Below are 23,331 nucleotides of genomic sequence, written 5' to 3' on the forward strand. Positions count from 1 at the left end.
GCACAAATTGCGGTACCTGGTCCTGGTCGAAATGGTCCAAGCCATAGCCTCACTGCAATCATCTGCCATCCTTTCGCCCTCTCTCTCTCTATATATATATATTCGACCTATCTCTTTCTTATGCCTTCTCTATTTTAGCGGTATTTTAAATAAATAGCTGCTGTGGGAGCTTAGGCCAACATCAAGCAGCATGTGGTTCAGACGTTAGCTCTTAATACCCTATACATTTTTATAATTAGTTAAGGGGTTGATATATGTATATGTTGTCAAGCCAAGGCATAAACAAAAGAATTTAGAATAAAATTTCCTATTATATTATGAAAACATAAATTTGTTTATTATGTATAATCATCATATAATCCTCGGTGTACCCTGATGAAAAGGATATATGTATGTCTATTTGATACTATCTATAATATATATTATCCGTATATGATACCTAAATATCTTATAAGTATGTGTACATATCTATATCACCTATCATATATATCTATCATATCACTTATAATCTATATACATAGTTTACATTTCATCTACCGCATATATATAAATTATCATCTATCAGCTCTCATCGACCATCATCTATCTATTGTCTCTTCTATATAAATATATATTAGCGATCCATTATATCATCTACCTCTTCTTCTCTTCTTAATAAGAAAATGTTTATTCGACTATAGCTAAATTTTCTCTTAATTACGGGGTATCCCATAGTCGATTAGTTCCAGTCCTCGCCTTGCGGCTTACCTATATTTGCTATTCATGGCAAATGTAAATTGTTGTCGTGTATTTTATGCTGTTGCCCGACTCCATTTCGATTGCATCTGGTTTCCTCGCGGCCTGTGGTGACATCGCAAGTTATACGATGTGATAAGACAATAAATATTTTTACCATTTACAGTTCAATTATGAATTCGTTTGCCATATAAGCCATATAAATTTGTCATTGCAACGGCTGTTGAACCACGTCGTCTCTGAACAGCGGGGAAGACCCCCAGACGATCGACAACTGACGCAGATGAGGCTAGTTTCTGCCTCTCGATACAACTAGTTTGAGAAGTTGTGCAAGGTCTATAGAGTGTGGCCAAAAAATTTCATATAAATATATATATGTTATAAATATTTACAATAAATAGCTAAAAATAATTTTCATTTGTTAAAATATTACGACAAACTCTTTTCAGCATTAATTAAAATTCAAGCTTTGTATTATTTTGATAGTGTTTATAAATTACATATTTAAAATGTATAAATATAAACTCTCGAATAAAACGAATCGCAAAAATTTCAAGATAATTTTATAAAAAAAAAATAAATAAATGTTAAATATTTGCGTAAGTATTGTGGCATTCAGAATGCTTTGAAAAATATTTTAAGCATATCAAATATTTTGCATTCAAATGTTAAATAAGGCAATCAATATAAAAAATTTTCATAATAAAAATATGAACTATGTAAATATTTATGTATGTAAAAACTAATAAATTAGACATCCTACGATGCTTTCCTATGATATAATATATTTCTCATAATGTAATATCTGTTCCTCAACAATACATATATCTAATATATCTTCTTCAATAATACTTTAATTACTTCCAAGTCGTAAAAGTTTGCATTCCGATTTATACACAGCGACAGCTGCAAATGACAACGAATTTTCCACATGTGGAAAAGCTCCGTTTGCTAGCAAATATTTATAATAATTATATACAACAAATTGTGGCGCATCCGGAATATGACAAATGAAATCATTTTGGGAGACATTGGAGGACATCGAAGAGCATGGAAAGCCGCGCAATTTGTGTACAAACATGCGACAATGAAAGCCAACTTTGTGGAAAACAAATCGTGCATGCGAGACCCGTAATTACCGCCCAGCTCTAATGAAGGATGCGTTAAAGAGGCTACCCGGCAGGTGTGGGGCAGGGCGGCTCGGAGGGGAGGCAGTTGAACGCGTGCTTCATAATTCATGCTTTCGAAACCTAAAATTAAGTTAAATTGCTCGGGAACCGCACAAGCGGCCAGCCCCACTTGCTGAGGCGGTGCGTACTGTTGGCTGGGTAGTTGGGTGGTTCGGGTTGGGGGTGTTGAGTGCCATGTAATTTGAGCCAAGTTTTAAATTGTTAACTACCTCGACCGAGCTGTGCGTGTGAATGTGTGTGTAATAGAGCGTCACCAGCGAGCGTCAGCAGCTGCTGCGTTCGCAGGTGCACTTCCTATTCATTGCTTACTTACATCATTTGTTTGGCCCAAGCAAAGCCCAAAGCCCAACCCCAGCCCCAGCCCCAGCCCTAGCCCAATAACCGAACCCTTAACTAAAATCACAGCCCACTCTCTCAGTGTCACGTGGCGGCAGTTGGCCTGACATCGATTGGCTTTGGGCGCATCATCGGGCTGCAAATTAATTCCATCTTCTATAACTCATCACAAAGCGCTGTCAAAATATTGAATATCTTTATATATATGTGTATATATAGACAGACTTATATTTTTGCAAAATTATCAACGTCAAGCAAGCAGTAGAAAAGGAAGGATATTTTTACTAGCCTAGTGTAGACGATTTAATACTCTTGCCAATCCCCAGCTCAACGTTGGTGCAAATATTAAATTTAAATTATTTTTGTATAATTTTTAAATTAATTTTATTCAATAAATAATTTAGATATATAATAATAAAATACTTACAATTTTCTTATTTATTTATATTATATTATATTAAATTTAATAAAAATAAAAAATAAAAATAAATAAATAATAATGTTAATAAGAATAAAATAAAAATTGGTCAAAAATAACTATAATATTATAGTAAACAAATTTACTAACAATTAGAAATTGATTTAAATTTTTGAATGAGTTTTACAAGATTCTTAAGCGACATATTTAACATAAGAATAACAGGGATATCCACAATTGATCAGACAAGCAAAAAAACAAAAACATGAATAGAGAAACTAAAATACCCTCCGAAAGAGCATTAGCAAAAATCCGGCATAAAATTCGCATTCGCGAAGTCGTGAGCAGCCGCAGCATCAACTGGGAGCGTTTAAAATTCCGCAGAAGCCAAAGGTAGCCCGAGCCGAGACAGCCCCTTTGGCAGCAGAACCCGATCCAAAGCCCAACACAAGCTCAGACTCAAATTCAGATTCAGCTCAACACAAAGAGCGGGTGCGAGGGAGAGAGAGAGAGAGATTGCGAGTGAGAGAGCTAAATGCATAACGACTATAAATTTCCAATTTTATTTTAGCGGTTGCCGTCACAGTGAAATGGCAGCGAGAGAGGTAAGGCTTATGGGCATTTTTTTTTTATTTTTTTTTTTATTTCTTAGCTTAAGATGAGACAGCATGAAAACAAAATAAGCTATAAAATTAATCGTCGACTTAGCTGCCGATTAAGTTTATACGACCATCGTAGATAGCATCCATTTTGTGTTGTGTTGTTTTCGCTGCTTTGGCAACTGAACACCGAACCGAACCATGAATTTTGATGGGCTCCACCATAAATGGGCAGTCGAATGAGTGTTGGGCGTCTATTGAAATGAATTGGAAATCTCATATGAATTTGTCACAATTTGTTTCTGATGCTATGGAAATTTGGGCAATTATAGAAAAACATTTTGTTGGCCGATAGAATACTATAACTTTATAAAGGGGCTGATGACTTTGCATACTACTTTGGAGTGATTATATGAAATGGAGTCGAGTTGAGTTAATGGAAATTGAATATGAAATAAGTACTTACTACGTTTGTTTATAATTGGAATTTGAAATTTTAATGATTATATCTTCAACTTTTTCTTTCGAATAATTAAAGGTTTGTATTTTTATAATCATATTTCATAAATTTTATCTACTATTTTTATCTACTACTAAGTACTCATCACTTATAAATACATGTATACACCGATATCATTTTTACTATAGACCATCTTGTAGGATTTTGTATTTAGGCACTCTCGACCTTAACATCTGTTTTTCTTTCGCTGAACAATTGAATTAGGTAAGAGATACACCCAGCTTTACACCTTTTGGCACTCATTATTCGAGTGGACATTGTTCGCAAAATGCCGACATCTTAACCAGCTGAAATGGATCTGATTGAAAAGAATGGATGTGGGCTCAGGTGAGGGCATTTGCTGATGTAACACGCATGCGATTAGATCGAAAACCATATGAGGCAAGCACAAATCAGCCATATATGTATACATAATCATCTATATAGATCTGCAGCGAAGAGAGGGGGAACCCTTTGTAGTTGAATAAAAAGTGAGGTAGCTCAGTTTCGTCTTATGCACACCTTGAACACTGTAAACTGAGCTCTAATCAATGTGCGAGCATCGAAATCCTTTTTAAGGCGGCTCAGGTTTATCAAAAAGGTGCCGATAATAGGCAAAAGGCTTGCACGCAGCGAGTGGGAGAGAGAGAGAGAGGAAGTAATAGAGTTAGGAGAGGGTAAAGTACCCACAAGCAGGACCCAAAGCACACACATGTCATCAGTCATTGAATAGACCCAAATTGGTTGGATCTATGCGAAGTGCATTGTGCAAATTAATTGCATTTTCGAATTCGAAATTCGATATTCTTCAGAGAATACCGCCTACACAATTCCCGATGTGAAACTCTAAACTTGAGCAGCGAAACAGACTTGCGGAACGCCCTCGCCCCATAATGAAGAATGGAATCAATGGAATTAATTTTATTTAATTAACAATTATACGGAGAGTTATATGGAAATAAAAGGCTAGAGCAATGGTTAAAGTAAATAGAATAAATAGAAAAGTATAAAAAATTTAAATATATTCAGATTTAGATTTGAAAAAAAAAAAAATAAAATATAAAATCACTTTAATACATACAATACATTGTTTGCTCGCATCTCTATCTGCTAGCAAAAGCTGAGAAGAAACTAATTGCTGACTATATATGTAAATTTTGGCAAAATATTCAAAATAATTACATATAATATATAATATACAAATATTTATTAATATATATATATAAATATTTTAAAATTAAACCTTTACCAAGGCTTTCCCTCAGCTCATTGTTAGATTGATTAAAGCTGAATTATTTATCAGTGTTAATTAATAATATTTAATAAACACGCAGCGCCATTATCGCACAAAAATAACAAAAATAAAGAAGAGGAAAATGAAAACACCAATCAGAAATTGCGAGTGACTAACTATGAGCTGGGCTGAGCCCACACGCAAGCTGGAGCGGAGGCTGATTCAGTGTGCCCGGGGCACATGTCCATATCTACATCTGCCATCCTGCAGCCACTGCACCGCAATATGTCTGAGAGACAGACGCACGCACACACACACAGACACAGGAACACGTTAAACAATTTTAGAGATGAAGATAAGTTCATCATCAGCCAAGCGGGCCAGTTGGACGAGCCGTGTCTGGTCTTTGGTCTCGGGTGTTGACGTTTTGTAGGCGGTGCCTCGAGTGCCGTTTAAGCGCTCATAATGCCGCCACAACTTATCGACAGATTTATATCGTCTCTATGTGAGTGTGTGTGTGTGTCTTTGTGTGTGTTTGCCGCACAGACAGATTCTTATGGTCTCCTCTGTTGCAGGGCTTTTGAGTTTTGACCGTTTTGCCGCAGGATCAGCGATAAATCACTTTGTACATCAGAATCAATAAAAAATTAAGAAATCTTGAAAAACGAGTAAATGACTGACTAGCAACTACCCTGTTTATAATAATATATATCAAATTTATTAATTACGACATATAGTATGTACGAACATACATATGTATGTGATGTGCAAAGCTTAAATTGAAGATGACAATTCTTATTATCTATTGATGAAATGCTGTGCTTAACTGTAGAGCTATGCTGTCGAGCCTTGATTTACAAAGCAATAAATCGAATCTCATAATATTCGCGACTATCGACTATCGATTTAAATGCAATTTGACAACTAAGCGATATACTTATGGGCACTTAGCCTATCTTTGAGCAAATTTGTCTAAAATTGCATTTCGGTTGATTTGTAAAAGGAGAAAATAAGAATTTAATTGCATAAGCCAATATATCCCACCATCAGTAGTTACGGGGTATTAAGAGAAACAAGCGGCAGAAGGTGTTTAAATTGAAATGTTGATGTCTTCATCATGAGCGGCGTTTGATCTGAGAATTCGTTCCACTCATGTAGGTCGACTCCGGCTACTTTTATGTGTTTGTGTCTGTTGTGTGTGCATTACAGGTAAGCGCTAACATCAAACCTGACTGATTTACGTGTTTGCAAGTTGCAGCCAAAAAGAATTGATGACCCATTAAATTGACATATAATCAACATAATTGTATTTAATTATTATACATAAATACGTTAATATGCTGTTTATTTGAGTTGTTATACCACTCAAGGAAATTGCTTAGCCACATTTTCCCAAGCATTGCATAAAATTTATATTTAAATGGGCGCCAACGTATGTAAAATATTGTTCTACAGCACTGGTTGCTTGGCCACACTTTGCGTTGGGCCACATTGCTTTCAAGCATCACCGTTAGTATTTTATGTATTTTGGTATTATTATAGTTTAGGCTGCTCGGTCACTTCGTTACAGCTTGTTGTTGTCTTAAGTCGTCCGGCTTTATGTTTGAAAATAAATAAAAATTCGTATTTTCGATCTAGTAATCTAATTAATAAAACGCAAGCATATTTTCGGTTTGCTTGCTCGACTATACTAACAAAATTAATTGTGCGCGTGTAAATGTAAAAGGTGAGTGTGACAAATCAGAAGAAATTCACAGAAACAGCGCCACGCCGGCTGCCTAAAAACCAACCACAACAACAACAGTAAAAAAATATAGATGCAAAAACAACAACAGCAGGAAGAAATTGCGCGCGCTTTGAATTTGCATTTTGAAAGGCGCGCTAGAGTCAATTGTTGCGTTAATTGTGTATTAGTTTCTCTCTTCTGATTTGATTTGGCCAGCGCCCAGCGATCTTGATTCCATTGATACGCGTCTAATTAAATAGTCTATAAACGAGATCAGCGAACGCAACCATAGCGGACTACGCGACGCGTCGGGGCGTCTGTCGATTGATCTTGGTGCTGTGCCATATCGAAAATAGCAGCCATTGACAACGTGCCGCGGCAGCAGCAGCATCACACACAATCAGTTAGCTGAAGTAATGGCGCTCATCACATAATGCAAACAAATATTTGCAAAGTTTCTGCTATTTGGAGAAATGTATTTATTTTGGCTTTCCCACTTGCAGTTATCCAAAATTTTCTGTGAAAAACCTATGGCACAGATCACAACTGATAAAAGGTCAACGCCGACGATGCGTCCACATACGACAGCAGGTAATGTTGCATCGGCCACTGCCTCTGCCACAAAGGAGAACACGGCCAGACATCATTCATCACAGACCCGTGGCAAGGGCATTGAGATATTAGATTTCCATGAATCCTGGCTAGAAGAGGTCGAACTCTACAAGGACAAGCTGGTGATGTGCAAGCAGCTGTCTCAACACAATCACCAATCATCCGCACATCAATCGTCACACCAATCATCGCATCAATCCCACAACTATAGCCCCTTTAATCCAACCCGCCTGTCCCCACACACGCGGAGTGTGGCTGGCCATTCCTCGCCCGTGGCCAGTGCCACCCAAGCGGCCGCCGCAGCAGCAGCCGTAACAACCGCCGCTACGGCGACAACTGCCGCTGCCGCTACCAAGTTAATCAAAGGACAAATGCAGAAGACGTCGCATCTGGCCCACAGGCGATCAAAGTTGCCGGATGCTTCAAATGCAGCCGTTGCCAGCTCAGCTCAACCCGTCAAGTCAATGACGACCCGTATCCTGCCGAAGTTGAACTCTGTGCCAGCTCCTGTTGTTGGTGTCCTTCAATCAGAGCCGTATAAGAAAGTCCAGGTGCGTAGACTAAATCGAAAGCGAAATGTAATTTCTTATGATATATATGTAATCGCCATTTATATATATATATTTATATTTATGTATCTGTATTTTGTCTTACTAAATCCAAAAGATCTATGCTATATACTTAACTAGTCACACTGCAATGCTACTGCTTTATAATATAAATCATATATTATAATCCCTCCATTTATGCTATACTACTATACTACTACTATATCATAATCCAAACCATCCAAAACCGTCATACTACACGCACAAAGATCTTACTCGAAGGTCGTTGCTAAAACTAACGTTTAATGATCTATTGTATATCTCTCTAAATCCGAAAGAAAATATTATATTATATGCTAATCATATGTGAGCTTTATGGATCAATATTTTCATCCTTCCATAGATCTACAAAGATCTATAAGATGTTAATACCCTTCATAGATAGCCGCAGTTAACAACAATTCATCCACTATATCCTTGATTTATATATATATACTCGTGAAAGCATTCAACAATGTTCGGCTTGCTGAATATATTTTTATCTGTTTTGATCATTCAACATGCTGCCTGCTTACATCTCCCCCCTTGTCTGTTGCCTGTTTCCTGTGCGTGTGCTCCCCCCCCGCTGTGCTTTTTCGGCTGCCAAATGCTAACACACAGATGCTCTTGAAGCGTGCTCGAGAGGATGCGCTTGCCAAGAATTCAACGAACAGCAGTGCCAACAACAGCAACAACTGCAAGCGCTCCAATAACACGGGCTGTCCAAGTCCACCTCGGGGAGGAATGGCCCACAGCTCGAGTGCCACGACAATCAAGGCGGCCAGCAAGATTGTTGTGAATACGTTCCATGGCAGCAGCATGCTAAATGGACAGCAGCATGACGAGAAGAGTAAAATACTTACCCAAAACGGCCTAACCAAATCGGCTGCCTCGGCCCTGGAGACGTCGCTCTATGCATCGCTCTATGCACAGCCATCACAGATGCCATTCCAATGCCTGAACTCACGGATCGCATCCGGCGAGCATTCGGGCAACTACATGGGCGTCTCCTTGAACAAATGCGTTAGCATCAACCATGAAGGACGGCAAAACGATGATGATCCCTGCGGTGGTAAGAGCGACATATCTATATAGATATATATCCATATTTGAATGGAATATTTTATGATTCACCAATTGTGCTTTTTGCAGCAATTGACGAAATTACTAGCTATGATGATTCGGATTCGGATGAAGACTATGTGGGCACACCGTTTTATCTGGAGGATGATAACGATGAGACTAGCCAGAGCCGCCATATACGACTTAAACTGGAAAAGGGACCATCCAAGACATCGGTAGCAACGACAACCACCACAACCACCACAGACTCCGAAGTATCGGTATACTTCAAGCCGGATTCTATATTATCGCCGAGTCTATTCCCAAATGTGCCTCCCTATTTAAATTTCACATCGCATGCCGATAAGGGTCCACCTATGCCGGCTGCACTGCATCGTGTGCTCAAATGGAAACTCAGTCCGGTCATGCCAAAGATTGTGAAGCGCGTGGTACTGAATTCTGGCTTTCGCATTATCAAAAGTAAGTAGTTTCGTTGGAAGCATTCCAAATGGCCAGAGATAATAAACAGTGCAAATAGATTATAAAATTTAACATTTACTCATCAAATATAAATATTCTTGAACAGATACCACAGACTGGATGGCCGTGTGGGAGAAGCATATGAAGAGTCCAGGCTTCCGTACGATACGTTCGCATCAGAAATATAACCATATGCCCGGCTCATTTCGTATTGGTCGTAAGGATACAATGTGGCGCAGCATTGCAAACAATATGAAGAAATTCGGTAAAAAGGAATTTGGAATCATGCAAAAGTAAGTAAAGTAAATGGAAGGCTAAGAAATCCAAGCTAATAAGGCTATGCTCTACCTGGACAGATCGTATATAATGCCTGATGATTTGGAACATCTGCGTCAAGTGTGGCCAAAGAACGCTTCAAAGCTGACCAAATGGATTGTGAAGCCACCGGCGAGTGCGCGCGGCACCGGCATACGCATTGTGAACAAGTGGAGTCAATTCCCCAAGGATCGCCCATTGGTGGTGCAGAAGTATATTGAACGACCGTTGCTAATCAATGACAACAAGTTTGACATGCGACTGTATGTGGTGCTGACCTCCATTAACCCGCTGCGCATCTATATGTTCAAGGATGGCTTAGCGAGATTCGCCTCGGTCAAATACAGCTCGGAGCTGGGCAATCTGGATGAGCGCTGTATGCATCTGACGAACTATAGCATAAATAAGTTTTCACAAAATTATACTAAGAACGAGGATTTCAATGCGTGTCAGGGACACAAATGGACACTGCAATCTCTGTGGTCCTGCCTAGAGAATCGTGGTGTCAATACGAAACGCTTATGGGCAACACTACGTAATCTGGTTATCCGCGGCATAGTCAGCGGCGAATCAGGCTTGAATCGTATGTATCGGCAAAACGTGAATTTCCGTTACAACTGTTATGAGCTGTTCGGATTCGATGTGTTGCTCGATGAAAACTTGGTGCCTTGGTTGCTCGAGATTAACATATCACCATCACTGCACTCGGAGCTGCCGCTCGATTTGCACGTGAAGGGACCGTTGATCCAGGCCGTATTGAATACGGCTCTATATCAGGTGCCGCCCAAGCTGAACGAACGCCAGCAGCAGGAGATACTGGAGGAGCTGCAGATGCAGGGACCGCTGGTCCACGACAAACGAATCTTTACCACCTGCCTAACAGCCGAAGAGGTGCGTAAGCATAATCACTTCACCAGTCGTGCCATTGAGTTTCGTGAGGAATATGTGGATACCATATTGGACAATCTGCTGCCAGATGATGTTCGCTGCCTTATTATTGCCGAAGATGAGCTGGCTCGGTGTAAGCCACTGGAGCGCGTCTTTCCAACGCTGGGCACACACGTTTTTCTACCCTATTTTGAAAATGCGCGCTACTATAACCGCTTACTAGATGCTTGGGAGACCAAGTACGCCAAGAATCGTGAACAGGGCATTGCATTATTGTCGCGCTTCTGCAAGGATAAATATCATTTGCAGGTCTCCGAAGCAGCGATGGAGAAGGTAAGTGTTGGGATTGCTATGAAATAATTCTGTTTATTATTTTCTATTGCTATTTCTTAGGAACCAAATGTAGCTCTTACTGAGATCGATATGCTGCATGTGAAAAAGGATGAAATTCTGGATAACCCGACCAATTTACCGCTCATTAAGGCAGCTGAGAGTAGTCATGCAGCTTTACAAGCAGCCATGGCCTTTAAAGCGGCCGCACATCATTGACACCGGAAGACTGACTATAAATTCAATCAGCGACTCTGCGCCAACAATCCATTGTCTATTTGTTAATTCGTATTGGTGCACATGATAACAGTAACCATACTAACTCCAGTCTTTTAAACACACGTTGAATTCTACAAAATTAAAGTTAAATCTTTACTGGTTAATATATTTTCTACACAACACAAAACACAATTGCTTTTTTTTTGTACCTAACATTTGAATTTAACTGCAGTTTAACGTATTCTGCTTGCTATCGTTATCGATTATTGAGTTGGTGTATCTAATTTAGAATTGGTGTATTTAAGCTGTTAAAAATAAAGAAAGCATCGAAATATTAAATTTTAGTATAATATATATAATATGAGTTCACATAAGTATATAAATAAATATATTTTGGTTTGTTTCAATGTCTAATAATATAAATAATATAAAGATAAAAATTATATACATTTTATATTATTATATATACACGTATATTAAAATTGTCACCAAATTTAATTTAAGTCTAAATGGACAGATTTTAGTATATTTGAAATATTTTGTAAATCGAAAAATTCCGATAACGAAATTAAAATTGGTTAATTGACCGAATTTTTACAGATTTGAAAAGGCTACTCCGAGAAGAACTTATCGATATATCGTCTAGAATCATAATACACGCACGCGATGGACCCATCGATGCATAGCCAGTCGAGAAAGATGCGACAACCCTAAATTATCGGCAAGGCAAACAATGAATGCACGACGTACGACGACGGCTCGTTGTAGAACGAAAACGCAAAATTGTTATTAAAAATTGAGCAAGCGTTTAGTTACGCGAAATCGCCCGGTCACCAATACAAATGCAAGTGCAAGTGAGTGACAAGCAACAGCAACAAATTGCTCGTGAGTTTTAGATAGCTTCCTGAGCAGCGTCACGTAGACGGCAAGCTACTTGCAAATCGATATTCACACTAACTCATATACACAACACACACGCACCCATATACACACACCAACACGAACACCCACCAGTACAAACAGTATGGAAAACACATTAGAAGGCGGCGGCGCTGATGGCGAAAATAATATTATGCCGCTACCCGCCATGTGCCAGGATACCGCCCGCGCCACAACAAATGTCGTAGCAGTAGCCGAGACAGCGGTAAGTGTCGAATGTTCTTGGAAACACCGTTGACTACAACGACGTCATGTATCGTAATCTGCCGCCCGAAATTTTGCGCCTAATACTTTTCTTATCCATTCCACCTTTACACACACATATGCGTGTGCATATGCATATATTTATATATATATATATGCACACACACAGACATTGATAAACAGCGACACAGCAGCAGTTGCTGCGGCGTCATCGACAATAGCAAACAACGACAACAAGTCGCAATTGGAGAACGAAGAAGGGGCCACAATGGTGAGCGCCGAGCACCACCACATGAACAACAACAACAATAATAACAACAACAACGAGAGCAGTGCTAAAACTAAACAACAAAAAGAGCAGCTGTCAGGCGATGGCAATGCAAATACCACAACAACAACAACAGCAACAAAAACTACAACAGAAACAACAGCAGCGGCAGTTGCAACAACAAATAAAACAACAACGAACTGTGTCAAAGTGACGGCAGCAGCGACGCCGTCAGCGACAGCCGCCGAATCGGACAGCAACAAAACGGGTAGGCAGAGCTGCCAAGAGCTTTTCTTTCGCCTCCCTCGCCACATTTACTGATGTACTCTTTTTTCTGTCTTTCAGCTGAGCGCAATCACAAGAAGAAGAAAAAAGATAAGGAACGTGAGCGAGATGAAGATAAGCGACGCACAAGCAGCAGCAGCGGCAGTGGCAGCACCTCCAAGGATCGTGAAAGCCAAAGCCTAAAGAGTAGCAGCGGAAGCAGCAGCAACAACAACAATAGCAAATCCTATTCAAATCGACACAACAGCGACTACAAGTCAAGTTCCAGTTCCTCCTCCTCTACAGCCTCGCGCAGCAAAGACAAGAAGCAACATAGAAGCGATCGGGACAAAGACCGGGATCGCGAGAGAGAGAAGGTAATTAGAATCAAACTATCTAAACTTATGAAACTTGTAAGGGAACTTTATAAAATCAACAATTGTTCACTAAATCTATTCAACAACAATTCAGATATGGCAAATCCTAATGCTGCACATATATTGATGGGCAAAAGCTAGTTACTCATAGTGAACTACAACTGTTTTGGCATACAGTAAATAATAATATCAATTCTTACTAACAGATACCATCGTCATCGTCCAGTTGCTCATCGAACTCGCACTCGGATCGTCGCCGTAGCTCGGACAGCAGTCGCAGCAGCAACAACAGTTCCAGTAAGTTTGTGGTCATCAAAGAGGAGAAGGAGAAGGAGAAAGACCGAGAAGCTGAACAGGAGAAGAAATCTGGTGAAGTACCCAGTATAATAGAGCCACAAATCAAAATAGAGGAGCCGCAGAAAGAGTCTGCCGCTTTGACGGTACTTAACCACAGTAAGGCTATCAAAATGGAAAACGAAATCAAAAAGGAAGCAGGGGAAACGAAGCCATTGCTAAATGGCGATGTGATCAAACAGTTGAAGACACGCGACGAGGTCACGCGACAGTTGAGCTTCAGCTCCGATGGTAGTAAGCCCAAGGAGAACAATTGCAACAGCAGCAACAGCAATTCAGCGTCATCACTTTTAATGCCATCGCCGGCTCCAAAAACTACCAACAGCAGCAACAGTGGCAGCAGTAGCAGTAGCAGCGCCAATCATCATTCCTCCTCAAACTGTAGCGCGCGTAAATCATCGTCCTCGTCGTCCAGTAATTCGACGAGCAGTCATCACAAGACTTCATCGTCCTCGTCCTCGTCCTCTTCATCATCACGGCATTCGTCATCCTTCTCGTCGCGGGACTGCTCCAAATGCTATAAACGCTCCAAGATCCGTCGGAGCAGCGTCGGCGTTCAATGCATTCAGCACCCGCCCGCTGCTGGCCCCTGGCAAACGAATTGCTTGCCAACGCCGACGGGCAACCGCAAAGCGCCCGCCGGCCTTGAAAATCTCAAATACGGTCATTACTTTCAAGTGGAACAGTATCCGAATGGCGGTGCATCGGTGGTGCATCTCTACCAGCACGAAATCGATGCACTGTCGCCGGATGAAATGGAACAGCTGGTGGATGAGTTCTTCAGCGTATGCTTTGCCGAGGACGAGCAGGGCTACGCGCACCATGTGATGGGCATTGTACACGATGCCGCTCGCTATATACCCGATCTGCTGGAGCATATGGCCGAGAATTATTCAACGTTAACGGTAAAGGCGGGCGTGCTTGGCCGCAACTCGGACATTGAGACGTGCACCATGGCCCAGTACAATGAACAGGTGAGGGCGACACTGACCAACAGCTAATCGAATTATTTATTATTAATTTCATTTGATTGCAGGTGGTGCGCAACTATTGCCAGGGCACGTTTCGCTATGGACCACTGCATCAGATCTCATTAGTGGGCAAGGTGCACGAGGAGGTGGGCGGCTACTTTCCGGATCTGCTGGGCCGCATCGAACAGAATCCATTTTTGCGCAAGGTAAATACTAAATTTATGCCTAACTGGCGTACATCAATTGATTCATGTATTATATATTTCAGACAATGCCCTGGGGTGTGAATTCCATACTCCAAACGGATCCGCGTCAATCAAACGATGGACCCATTTTATGGATTCGTGCGGGCGAGCAACTTGTGCCCACGGCGGAGCTGAATAGTAAGACGCCCCTCAAGCGACAGCGGTAAGCATTAACATTTGTTTCTATACATTTATTTATTTATTAATTCACTAACCAACCCCACTAATATCTGAAAATTTTATTCGAAATCTAAATTACATTTCCCTATATATTTATATTTAATTTTTTATTTAACTCACTTAACTCCAATTCTAATAAAAACCATTATTGTTTCTCATCATTTGTAATAATTAATATATTAACATTAAATAAATAATAATGCTATATTTAAAAAACATGTCCCATTTTAGTTTTAATTTTTTTATAGCAAATAAAATAAATACAAGTACATTTATTTATATATTAGTATAGTCACATTTGTATATTAATGTTTATTACTAAAACTAATCCCATCTTGGCGATATTTTGTTTAGACTATTCTTATTTTATAATTGATCATTAATATTGCAACTTTTTCCTGCAGCACGCGAATTAATGAGCTGCGCAATTTGCAGTATCTGCCGCGTTTATCGGAGGCACGCGAGACCATGATTGAGGATCGAACTAAGGCGCACGCGGATCATGTCGGCCACGGACACGAGCGCATCACTACCGCCGCAGTTGGTGAGCTATATATAAAACACTGTTGTTCTCTCTTTGACTGTTCCATTCCACACTTCTAATTCAATCTGAATTCCCGAATCTATTTCAGGCATTCTCAAGGCTGTGCACTGTGGACAATCTTATAACCAGAATCGCATCACCAAAGATGTGGTTGCCTTTGCCGCTCAGGACTTTAATACGCTGGTGGAGATGCTGCAGCTGGATCTCCACGAGCCACCCATATCGCAGTGTGTGCAATGGATCGAGGATGCCAAATTGAATCAGCTACGTCGAGATGGCATTCGCTATGCGCGCATCCAGCTCTGTGACAATGATATCTACTTTCTGCCACGCAACATTATACACCAGTTCCGCACCGTGACGGCTGTGACAAGCATAGGTAAATCATCCTTAACTATTTAACTAATTCAATTTAATTAATCCACTCCTCTGTCGTAGCTTGGCATCTGCGTTTGCGACAGTATTATCCCGGCCAGGAGGTAATCAATGAGAAGAACAATCCTGTGCTGGCCGAGACGCCGCATTATAAGGAGAAACAAACCATATTGCCCCATCCCGTTGGCCACGATGAGCCTGGCAAGAAGACGCCCTCGAAGCGTACTCATGATGGCAAAGCCAAGCGTAAGCTGATTGACTTGGATGGCAGAGATCGCCGTTCCAGCGAAAGCAGCCAAGATGATCATGTCTCGTCGGCGAGTGCCTCGCCCACGCGTCAGACCAGCAACAATAACAATAACAGCAGCAGCAGCAGCAGCAGCAACAACAACAACAACAACAACAACAACAGCACACCCAAAAAGAGGGCGACTAAGGATGACTCCAAAATAGATATGCGCAAAATGGTGCTGGAGCATACATACAAGCAGACCAAAGCGGCGGCCACGTCACTAGATAAGGATCGTAAGCCTTGCAGCAAAGATCGGGAGAAGTCGAATCGTGATAAAGACAAAGACAAAGACAAGGATAAAGATAAGGATAAGGACAAGGAAAAGGATAAGGCGCGCAACAAAAAGGTGGAGCATAAACCAGACCTGGCATCGCCTTCACCTACGCCAGCTAAACAGCCGCGTCTAGAAAACGAGACGACCGTATCCATAGTGGCAAGCGGTGCGTCCGTTACCACTCCCAGTCCAGCTCCCCCAGTTCTCCCAGTTCATGCTCCCCCAACCCTGACGCCAGCCTTGCTGCCGCCGCTGCCTCCTGTGCCTCCGACGCCGTTCACGCACCGCGAAGCTTATGTAAATAGTTTGAATCAAAAGGAGCCCGAAATCAAAATACAGCTCAAAATGGTATCCGATGAGCCCACCACAACGACACCGACGAGCGTCAGCAAACCTGAAATCCCGAATTGCGCGGCGCCAGCCTCGCCGGCGCCCAACCCGGTCGAAGATGTGGGCAGTGAGCTCGTTGTGGAGAGCACGCCTCAACTGGTGGTTGATCACGAGGAGGAGGTAACTGAAATGTGTGAGGAAGTAATTCCATTAGAAATGCCAGCAGTAACAGCTCCAACAGTCACACCTGCACCTACACCGACACCTACGGCCGCAGCTCCGCCGCCGTCCACATTGCCAGTTGTGCGTTTAACGCAGCCACCAGTGCCCACGACCTCAATCGGAGCAGCGCCATCACAAGTTGTTAAGGTGGTGCTGCCCGCTGCATCGCTGACACCGCTAGTAGGTCGCCTATCGGCGGTGGTTTTAACACCACCTCTGCCTCCTACGCCATTGCCACCACCTCCGCCGCCGCCACCACCACCAGCCAGAGGCCAAATTAGCCAGAAGGCAACATCTGCGACCAGCAACAACACCACCTCCAGCACCACTCCTAGTAGCACCACCACCACCACCTACAAAACGTTCACCTTGCCCTCGCACAAGATCATATTGGCCGGCAATAGAGGTTCAACGAAGACCAAAAGCGTGTCGCCAGTTGATCTGCTTGGCTCCATAATGGCCAGCATGGACAATAAGCCCAGTATCACGAACTCCACAAGCTCAAGCAGCGGCTCCACAGCAGCAGCAGTAGCGACTGCATCCACGGCAGGCGCCTCAGCTGCCGCCAGTAGCACAGCAGGCACAGCGAAGCCTTCACTGTCTTCCTATGCCAACTCCAATAACAGCTACTGAGAGTGCGTTGCCTGTTGCCCAGAGGCTTCTCCAGGCGATGTGCTCCCCAGCATCGCCAATCTAATTATTGCAGCTATATAACGAAGGAGACGAAATTGTTGGAAATTGCTTTTTTTTTTTTTTTAATTGTTTGGATAAGGCCACGTCTTTGGCGTCTAACGCAAGCGCGAGCTTTAAAAGTTGGCCCGAATATCGTTTTTTGTATATAGCAAAACTGGGGCTAAGGTTCGTTCGTATAAGCCGAACATCAACTTGCCCGCACATATTATTATTATATTTGGTAACTGTAGTTAATTAAGCTCAAAAATGCTAAAAATACTTTTTAGACACGTAGATTTTTAATTTATTTTCGCAGGCACTATAAGGTACACACACATTGGCAACAGTTAGAGAAGAACTTGATATACATAATTGAATAAGCAGATCCACATATATATCTATATATACATATATTTATATACATATATAGATTTGTATATTAGCATAGATTGCGCGCACATTGGCCGTGTATTTTTACAAGTCAAACTAAAGTGCAAAAGCGCCCAGTTGTTTTAAATTTTGTGTTTTTCCTAACGACATTTTTGAAACGTGTTTTGCAAGCACATTCACACACACACATATATATATATATCGATGATTATGATATATATACAGTTCTATATATATATACCACACATATAAATGTAGTTTTTAAAACCAATGCACGTTGAAGAAACAATAAAGATTCGGATCGTACAAAAAATCAAGACAAACTGTTTTTTTTTTTTTTTTTGTATAGTATAAAATTTAATAGAAAAATTGTGATGATCCATACGAGAAGCAATAACAGTTATATATGGGATATATAAATTCTTAACAACATTTTAGATGTGTATTTATATCATTGATCTATATCCTTTTCACTTACTAATACATATTTTAAGACGAGTATAAGATATCAATTACATTTGAAAAACAATATAAAATGAAATATAATTGCTACAAATAATACATCAGCATAAAAAAAATATGTATATATGTATATAATCCGTTTTAAAAAAACCCACCTAAAATTAATTGCAAATATCAATGGAATGCTTAAAGCTTGGAGCGCAGCTCCTGGATGCGACCCTGCGCTGAGCGCTGCAAGTCCAACAGCTTCATGGCGAAGCCCATATTGCCCTGAATCTTGATCTTGCCCTGGAAGAAGGCCTTCTGTGGTGGCAGTTTGCCCAACAACAGCTCGTACACATCATCGTCGCTGATTATAAAGGTAACATCGCATTTTTCTGAAATTGTAATTAATTAAATCGATTAGCTGTTCGTATTTCTTTGCATGTATTGACTTACGCGTTCCGTTGAAGATGACCTTGCCCTTGCCTTGCTTAGCATCAATTACCCAGAAGCCGGTCTGACCTTGGGGTCCATTGTTCACCCTGAAGCCATACACAGCACGCACCTTTTCAATTAGATTGTCTTGGTCCTCTTGCATGGCCTGCTCGAGCAGCTTAAGCAGCGGCGACACTTTGAAGCCCTCCTCGCTGGTTGCGTTCTTTGCGGCAGCGGTCTTGTTCTGCTTCACGCCACCGGCACCCGGGAAACCCAAGCGATAGAGAGATACCACAACGGCACCACCCAGACCCAGATTATGTTGCAGTGCCAACTTGACATTAGGCACCTGGCGCTTCTCAGCCAAGCCACGCAGCTGCCAGCACAGCTCGGCGCACTGAGCCAAGCCTGTGGCGCCCAAGGGATGTCCCTTGGAGATGAGTCCTCCACTGGGATTGATCACAAATTTGCCGCCATACGTGTTGTCTCCCTTATCGATAAACTCGCCAGCCTTGCCCTCTCCACACAGGCCCAAGGCCTCGTAGGTGATCAGCTCGTTGGCCGAGAAGCAATCGTGCAGCTCCACGACCTGCACATCCTGTGGCTTGAAACCGCTCTTGGCGAACAGCCGCTGAGCGGCAAGGCGAGTCATGTCATAGCCGGCAATCTTCATGAGGCTCTTGTCAGCAAAGGTCGACTCGGGATCGCTGGCCATCTCCATGCCCACAATCTCAACGGCCTGCTTTTCCAGACCATGACGACGCACGAATTGCTCTGAGGCCAGAATTGCAGCACCCGAGCCATCAGAAGTGGGACAGCACTGCAGCTTGGTGAGCACACCTTCTACCACCTGCGGAGACTTCATAATCTGCTCTAGGGTGTATTCGTCGCGGAACTGCGAGTATCTAATCATAAAAAAGATTAGATGAGTATATGCAACACATTAAAGCTTCAATTGAACAAGGGCACTTACGGATTATTAACCGAGTGCTTATGATTCTTCCAAGCGATCTTTCCAAAGTGTTCCGGCTTGGTGCCGTACTTCTTCATGTGCTCCTTGCCAGCATTTCCAAAGATCTGCGCAGCCATTGGTCCAGGTCCAATCTCTGTTAGCGCTCCCATTTCGGTAATGTGACGCTCCATGGGATTGGCACGATCAAAGTACTAACAATAAAGATAATGTTATGGGTGACTTTGCTTGGGGATGGATGTTCCCTCTAGCTACCTTTGACGCCAACGAGCCACGCTCCATTTTCTCAAATCCCAGAGCCAGGACACAGTCTGCGTTGCCCGACTCGATGATTTGCTTGCCCAGATACAGGGCACTCGAGCCCGTGGAGCAGTTGTTGTTCACATTGTAGACGGGAATGCCAGTCATGCCCACCTCATAGACCGCACGCTGACCGCAGGTGGAGTCGCCGTAGACATAGCCCACAACAGCCTGTTGCACATCCGTGTACTGGAGCTTGGCATCCTGGAGAGCTTTCGTGACTGCCTCTTTGGCAAAGTCCGGATAACAAATATCGGTGCGGCGACCAGGCTTCTCGAACTGTTGAAAGAGTCAATAGCTTTTATTTATAGACGAACAACCTTTAATCCGATTATTTTAGATAATAGTAGCAAAACATGGAAATTAGATTGCGCAGCAACAAGATTTCTATTTCTTTAATGACCGAAGTGCACTGTAGTTCAAAGTCCGAGTGCGATAATTACTATTGGGAAAGGGGGAGGAGCATGGAACAACTTGTTGTGGCAGCTTCTTTAAGATCGTCTTTTCTTTGTTGCACCTGTTTTTACATATGTATGTAGTAATAATACATAATGATATTTACCTTGGTCATGCCAACACCAACTACATACACTCGGGTCTGGGTCATTGTGAGTTCAAGTATTATTCTTTAGATGGACTACAAATTAAACCGCTACGACTCGGCTTTAATCAATAACTAAACATTAGCTGAAGACCTCAAAACAAGTTCTCTGGTAAGCTAAACAAAACTATCGATGACAATATCGATATGTTTAGGTATTTATAAAATATTCGCACTGCTTCTCGCAACTTGCGTAACAAAATAAAAGAATTTAACATAGTATCGATTTTAAATAAATTGTAGATTCGATATATAGTTGAAATAATTCAGTTTAACAAATAATTGACTACCTTGCGAGTCAGTTAATTTTTTATGCATAAAAACTTGAAGATTAGCTAAACTAGTTTTGCTGGCGTGAGCAGCTCAGCTTCAGCCATCAATTTCGTAAATAATAATTAAATACTAAATACTAAAGGACTCATATTCCACACTAAATACTTTAAAATTGAACTTACTCAAAATTATGGACCAAGTCAATTGAACTGATTCCATTTTTACTGAAGTGAATTCGCGCCCAACTGAAAATATGTAGAGCAGTTACTTCTCGGACGCTTACCACAATAGAAGCACATCAAAATGACTAAGACAAGAGTTTACGTTATCGGCGTTGGCATGACCAAGGTTCGTATCAGACAAGTGACCTTTGTCTCCAACTTTATCCGACTTTCGACTCTCAGTTCGAGAAACCAGGTCGCCGCGCTGATGTTTGTTATCCCGACTTTGCCAAAGAGGCAGTTACCAAGGCTCTCCAGGATGCCAACATTAAGTACGAGGAGGTGCAACAGGCTGTTGTGGGCTATGTCTACGGCGACTCCACCTGCGGTCAGCGTGCGGTCTATGAGGTGGGCATGACTGGCATTCCCGTCTACAATGTGAACAACAACTGCTCCACGGGCTCGAGTGCCCTGTATCTGGGCAAGCAAATCATCGAGTCGGGCAACGCAGACTGTGTTCTCGCTCTGGGATTTGAGAAAATGGAGCGTGGCTCGTTGGCGTCAAAGGTAGCTAGAGGGAACATCCATCCCCAAGCAAAGTCACCCATAACATTATCTTTATTGTTAGTACTTTGATCGTGCCAATCCCATGGAGCGTCACATTACCGAAATGGGAGAGCTAACAGAGATTGGACCTGGACCAATGGCTGCGCAGATCTTTGGCAATGCTGGCAAGGAGCACATGAAGAAGTACGGTTCCAAGCCGGAACATTTCGGCAAGATCGCCTGGAAGAATCACAAGCACTCGGTTAATAATCCGTAAGTTCTATATGAATTGATTAGTGCTCAGTCGAAAGTTCAATGCCATAATAGACGAATGCGCTTATCTTATCTGGTATCGCTTATCGTGGGGCCATCCTCTCGCTGAACATTGGCCATACATTTGATAGACGAGTGGTGCAGTCAGTCTTATCTTAATCTGTCGCCCCTTTCCTCCTGCTGTTATAGATACTCCCAGTTCCGTGATGAATACAGCCTGGAGCAGATTATGAAGTCTCCGCAGGTGGTGGAAGGTGTGCTCACCAAGCTGCAGTGCTGTCCCACTTCAGATGGCTCGGGTGCTGCAATTCTGGCCTCAGAGCAATTTGTGCGTCGTCATGGTCTGGAAAAGCAGGCCGTTGAGATTGTGGGCATGGAGATGGCCAGCGATCCCGAGTCGACCTTTGCTGACAAGAGCCTCATGAAGATTGCCGGCTATGACATGACTCGCCTTGCCGCTCAGCGGCTGTTCGCCAAGAGCGGTTTCAAGCCACAGGATGTGCAGGTCGTGGAGCTGCACGATTGCTTCTCGGCCAACGAGCTGATCACCTACGAGGCCTTGGGCCTGTGTGGAGAGGGCAAGGCTGGCGAGTTTATCGATAAGGGAGACAACACGTATGGCGGCAAATTTGTGATCAATCCCAGTGGAGGACTCATCTCCAAGGGACATCCCTTGGGCGCCACAGGCTTGGCTCAGTGCGCCGAGCTGTGCTGGCAGCTGCGTGGCTTGGCTGAGAAGCGTCAGGTGCCTAATGTAAAGTTGGCACTACAACATAATCTGGGTCTGGGTGGTGCCGTTGTGGTAACTCTCTATCGCCTGGGCTTCCCTGGAGCGTCCAAAGCAAAGTTGTAAATTATGTACATATTTGTTGTCTATGTAAATATATGAATTGGTATTTTTTATTAGCAAACATTTTTAAATATGCGGCTATAATTATTGATAGCTTTGCACTTTTCTTTATTACTAAATACGTATTATTATTAAATACGTATTATTATTAAATACGTATTATTATTAAATACGTATTTTGTATATAAATTTAAGTTTGAAATCGAATTTCTAAGGTATAAAAAGTTCTAAAGGCAAAAAATACCTAATTTTCATAAGCAAAATACCCATAGTATGCACTCGAAAACTTTTGAACTGCTTGCCAAGCAGTGCGTAATGTAAATAATCGTCTGGTAATTATGCAACTG

At 42.0% G+C, this 23,331-nt stretch overlaps 4 protein-coding genes across 7 annotated transcripts; 3 read left to right on the forward strand and 1 right to left on the reverse strand.

The window, feature by feature from the left end:
• The first annotated feature begins 5,991 nt into the window (after positions 1–5,991).
• TTLL4B (Tubulin tyrosine ligase-like 4B) lies at positions 5,992–11,422 on the forward strand. Of its 2 annotated transcripts, none has more exons than XM_089464094.1 (7): positions 5,992–6,220; positions 7,241–7,900; positions 8,558–9,008; positions 9,089–9,478; positions 9,585–9,771; positions 9,835–11,014; positions 11,075–11,422. In XM_089464094.1, the coding sequence occupies exons 2-7, from the start codon at positions 7,268–7,270 to the stop codon at positions 11,228–11,230; spliced, it is 2,997 nt and encodes a 998-aa protein (XP_089320220.1). In that variant the 5' UTR covers positions 5,992–6,220; positions 7,241–7,267; the 3' UTR covers positions 11,231–11,422. The 2 variants fall into 2 exon arrangements, with proteins under 2 accessions (XP_089320220.1, XP_017858838.1); XM_018003349.2 differs by lacking the exon at positions 5,992–6,220 and adding an exon at positions 6,559–6,737.
• A 495-nt stretch (positions 11,423–11,917) lies between these two features.
• LOC108610956 (uncharacterized) lies at positions 11,918–18,444 on the forward strand. 3 transcript variants are annotated; one of them, XM_089466166.1, is made up of 9 exons: positions 11,918–12,084; positions 12,543–12,909; positions 12,987–13,282; positions 13,489–14,610; positions 14,673–14,813; positions 14,876–15,015; positions 15,437–15,576; positions 15,665–15,955; positions 16,015–18,444. In XM_089466166.1, the coding sequence occupies exons 1-9, from the start codon at positions 12,073–12,075 to the stop codon at positions 17,700–17,702; spliced, it is 4,197 nt and encodes a 1,398-aa protein (XP_089322292.1). In that variant the 5' UTR covers positions 11,918–12,072; the 3' UTR covers positions 17,703–18,444. The 3 variants fall into 3 exon arrangements, with proteins under 3 accessions (XP_089322292.1, XP_017858835.2, XP_089322293.1); XM_018003346.2 differs by having other exon boundaries at positions 11,919–12,374; XM_089466167.1 differs by having other exon boundaries at positions 11,919–12,115.
• A 199-nt stretch (positions 18,445–18,643) lies between these two features.
• Positions 18,644–21,016, reverse strand: ScpX (Sterol carrier protein X-related thiolase). The gene is made up of 5 exons (XM_018003351.2): positions 20,843–21,016; positions 20,236–20,559; positions 19,984–20,174; positions 19,032–19,915; positions 18,644–18,970 (listed from the first exon to the last, which is right to left on the reverse strand). Exons 1-5 carry the CDS (start codon positions 20,885–20,887, stop codon positions 18,780–18,782), a joined length of 1,635 nt encoding a protein of 544 aa, XP_017858840.2. The 5' UTR covers positions 20,888–21,016; the 3' UTR covers positions 18,644–18,779.
• Positions 21,017–21,113: 97 nt separating this feature from the next.
• Positions 21,114–23,055, forward strand: LOC108610962 (sterol carrier protein 2). The gene is made up of 4 exons (XM_089466190.1): positions 21,114–21,502; positions 21,559–21,882; positions 21,944–22,134; positions 22,324–23,055. Exons 1-4 carry the CDS (start codon positions 21,458–21,460, stop codon positions 22,985–22,987), a joined length of 1,224 nt encoding a protein of 407 aa, XP_089322316.1. The 5' UTR covers positions 21,114–21,457; the 3' UTR covers positions 22,988–23,055.
• Positions 23,056–23,331: the final 276 nt, after the last annotated feature.

Source organism: Drosophila arizonae, chromosome 3 (genome assembly GCF_054131065.1).
Source record: "Drosophila arizonae isolate 15081-1271.41 chromosome 3, UAZ_ARI_1.0, whole genome shotgun sequence".
NCBI classification, from domain to species: domain Eukaryota; kingdom Metazoa; phylum Arthropoda; class Insecta; order Diptera; family Drosophilidae; genus Drosophila; species Drosophila arizonae.

Excerpts from the sequence above, each read along its gene's own strand:
- TTLL4B (XM_089464094.1), top strand. The coding sequence starts at position 7,268 with ATGGCACAGATCACAACTGATAAAAGGTCAACGCCGACGATGCGTCCA. Across the intron at positions 7,901-8,557 it reads AGCCGTATAAGAAAGTCCAG|ATGCTCTTGAAGCGTGCTCG; the intron begins GTGCGTAGACTA and ends GCTAACACACAG. Across the intron at positions 11,015-11,074 it reads CCGAAGCAGCGATGGAGAAG|GAACCAAATGTAGCTCTTAC; the intron begins GTAAGTGTTGGG and ends GCTATTTCTTAG.
- ScpX (XM_018003351.2), bottom strand. The coding sequence starts at position 20,887 with ATGACCCAGACCCGAGTGTATGTAGTTGGTGTTGGCATGACCAAG. Across the intron at positions 20,175-20,235 it reads GTGGCTCGTTGGCGTCAAAG|TACTTTGATCGTGCCAATCC; the intron begins GTAGCTAGAGGG and ends CTTTATTGTTAG. Across the intron at positions 18,971-19,031 it reads GGTCATCTTCAACGGAACGC|AAAAATGCGATGTTACCTTT; the intron begins GTAAGTCAATAC and ends TTACAATTTCAG.
- LOC108610956 (XM_018003346.2), top strand. The coding sequence starts at position 12,255 with ATGGAAAACACATTAGAAGGCGGCGGCGCTGATGGCGAAAATAATATT. Across the intron at positions 13,283-13,488 it reads GGGATCGCGAGAGAGAGAAG|ATACCATCGTCATCGTCCAG; the intron begins GTAATTAGAATC and ends TCTTACTAACAG. Across the intron at positions 15,016-15,436 it reads ACGCCCCTCAAGCGACAGCG|CACGCGAATTAATGAGCTGC; the intron begins GTAAGCATTAAC and ends TTTTTCCTGCAG.
- LOC108610962 (XM_089466190.1), top strand. The coding sequence starts at position 21,458 with ATGACTAAGACAAGAGTTTACGTTATCGGCGTTGGCATGACCAAG. Across the intron at positions 21,503-21,558 it reads TCGGCGTTGGCATGACCAAG|TTCGAGAAACCAGGTCGCCG; the intron begins GTTCGTATCAGA and ends TTCGACTCTCAG. Across the intron at positions 22,135-22,323 it reads AAGCACTCGGTTAATAATCC|ATACTCCCAGTTCCGTGATG; the intron begins GTAAGTTCTATA and ends CTGCTGTTATAG.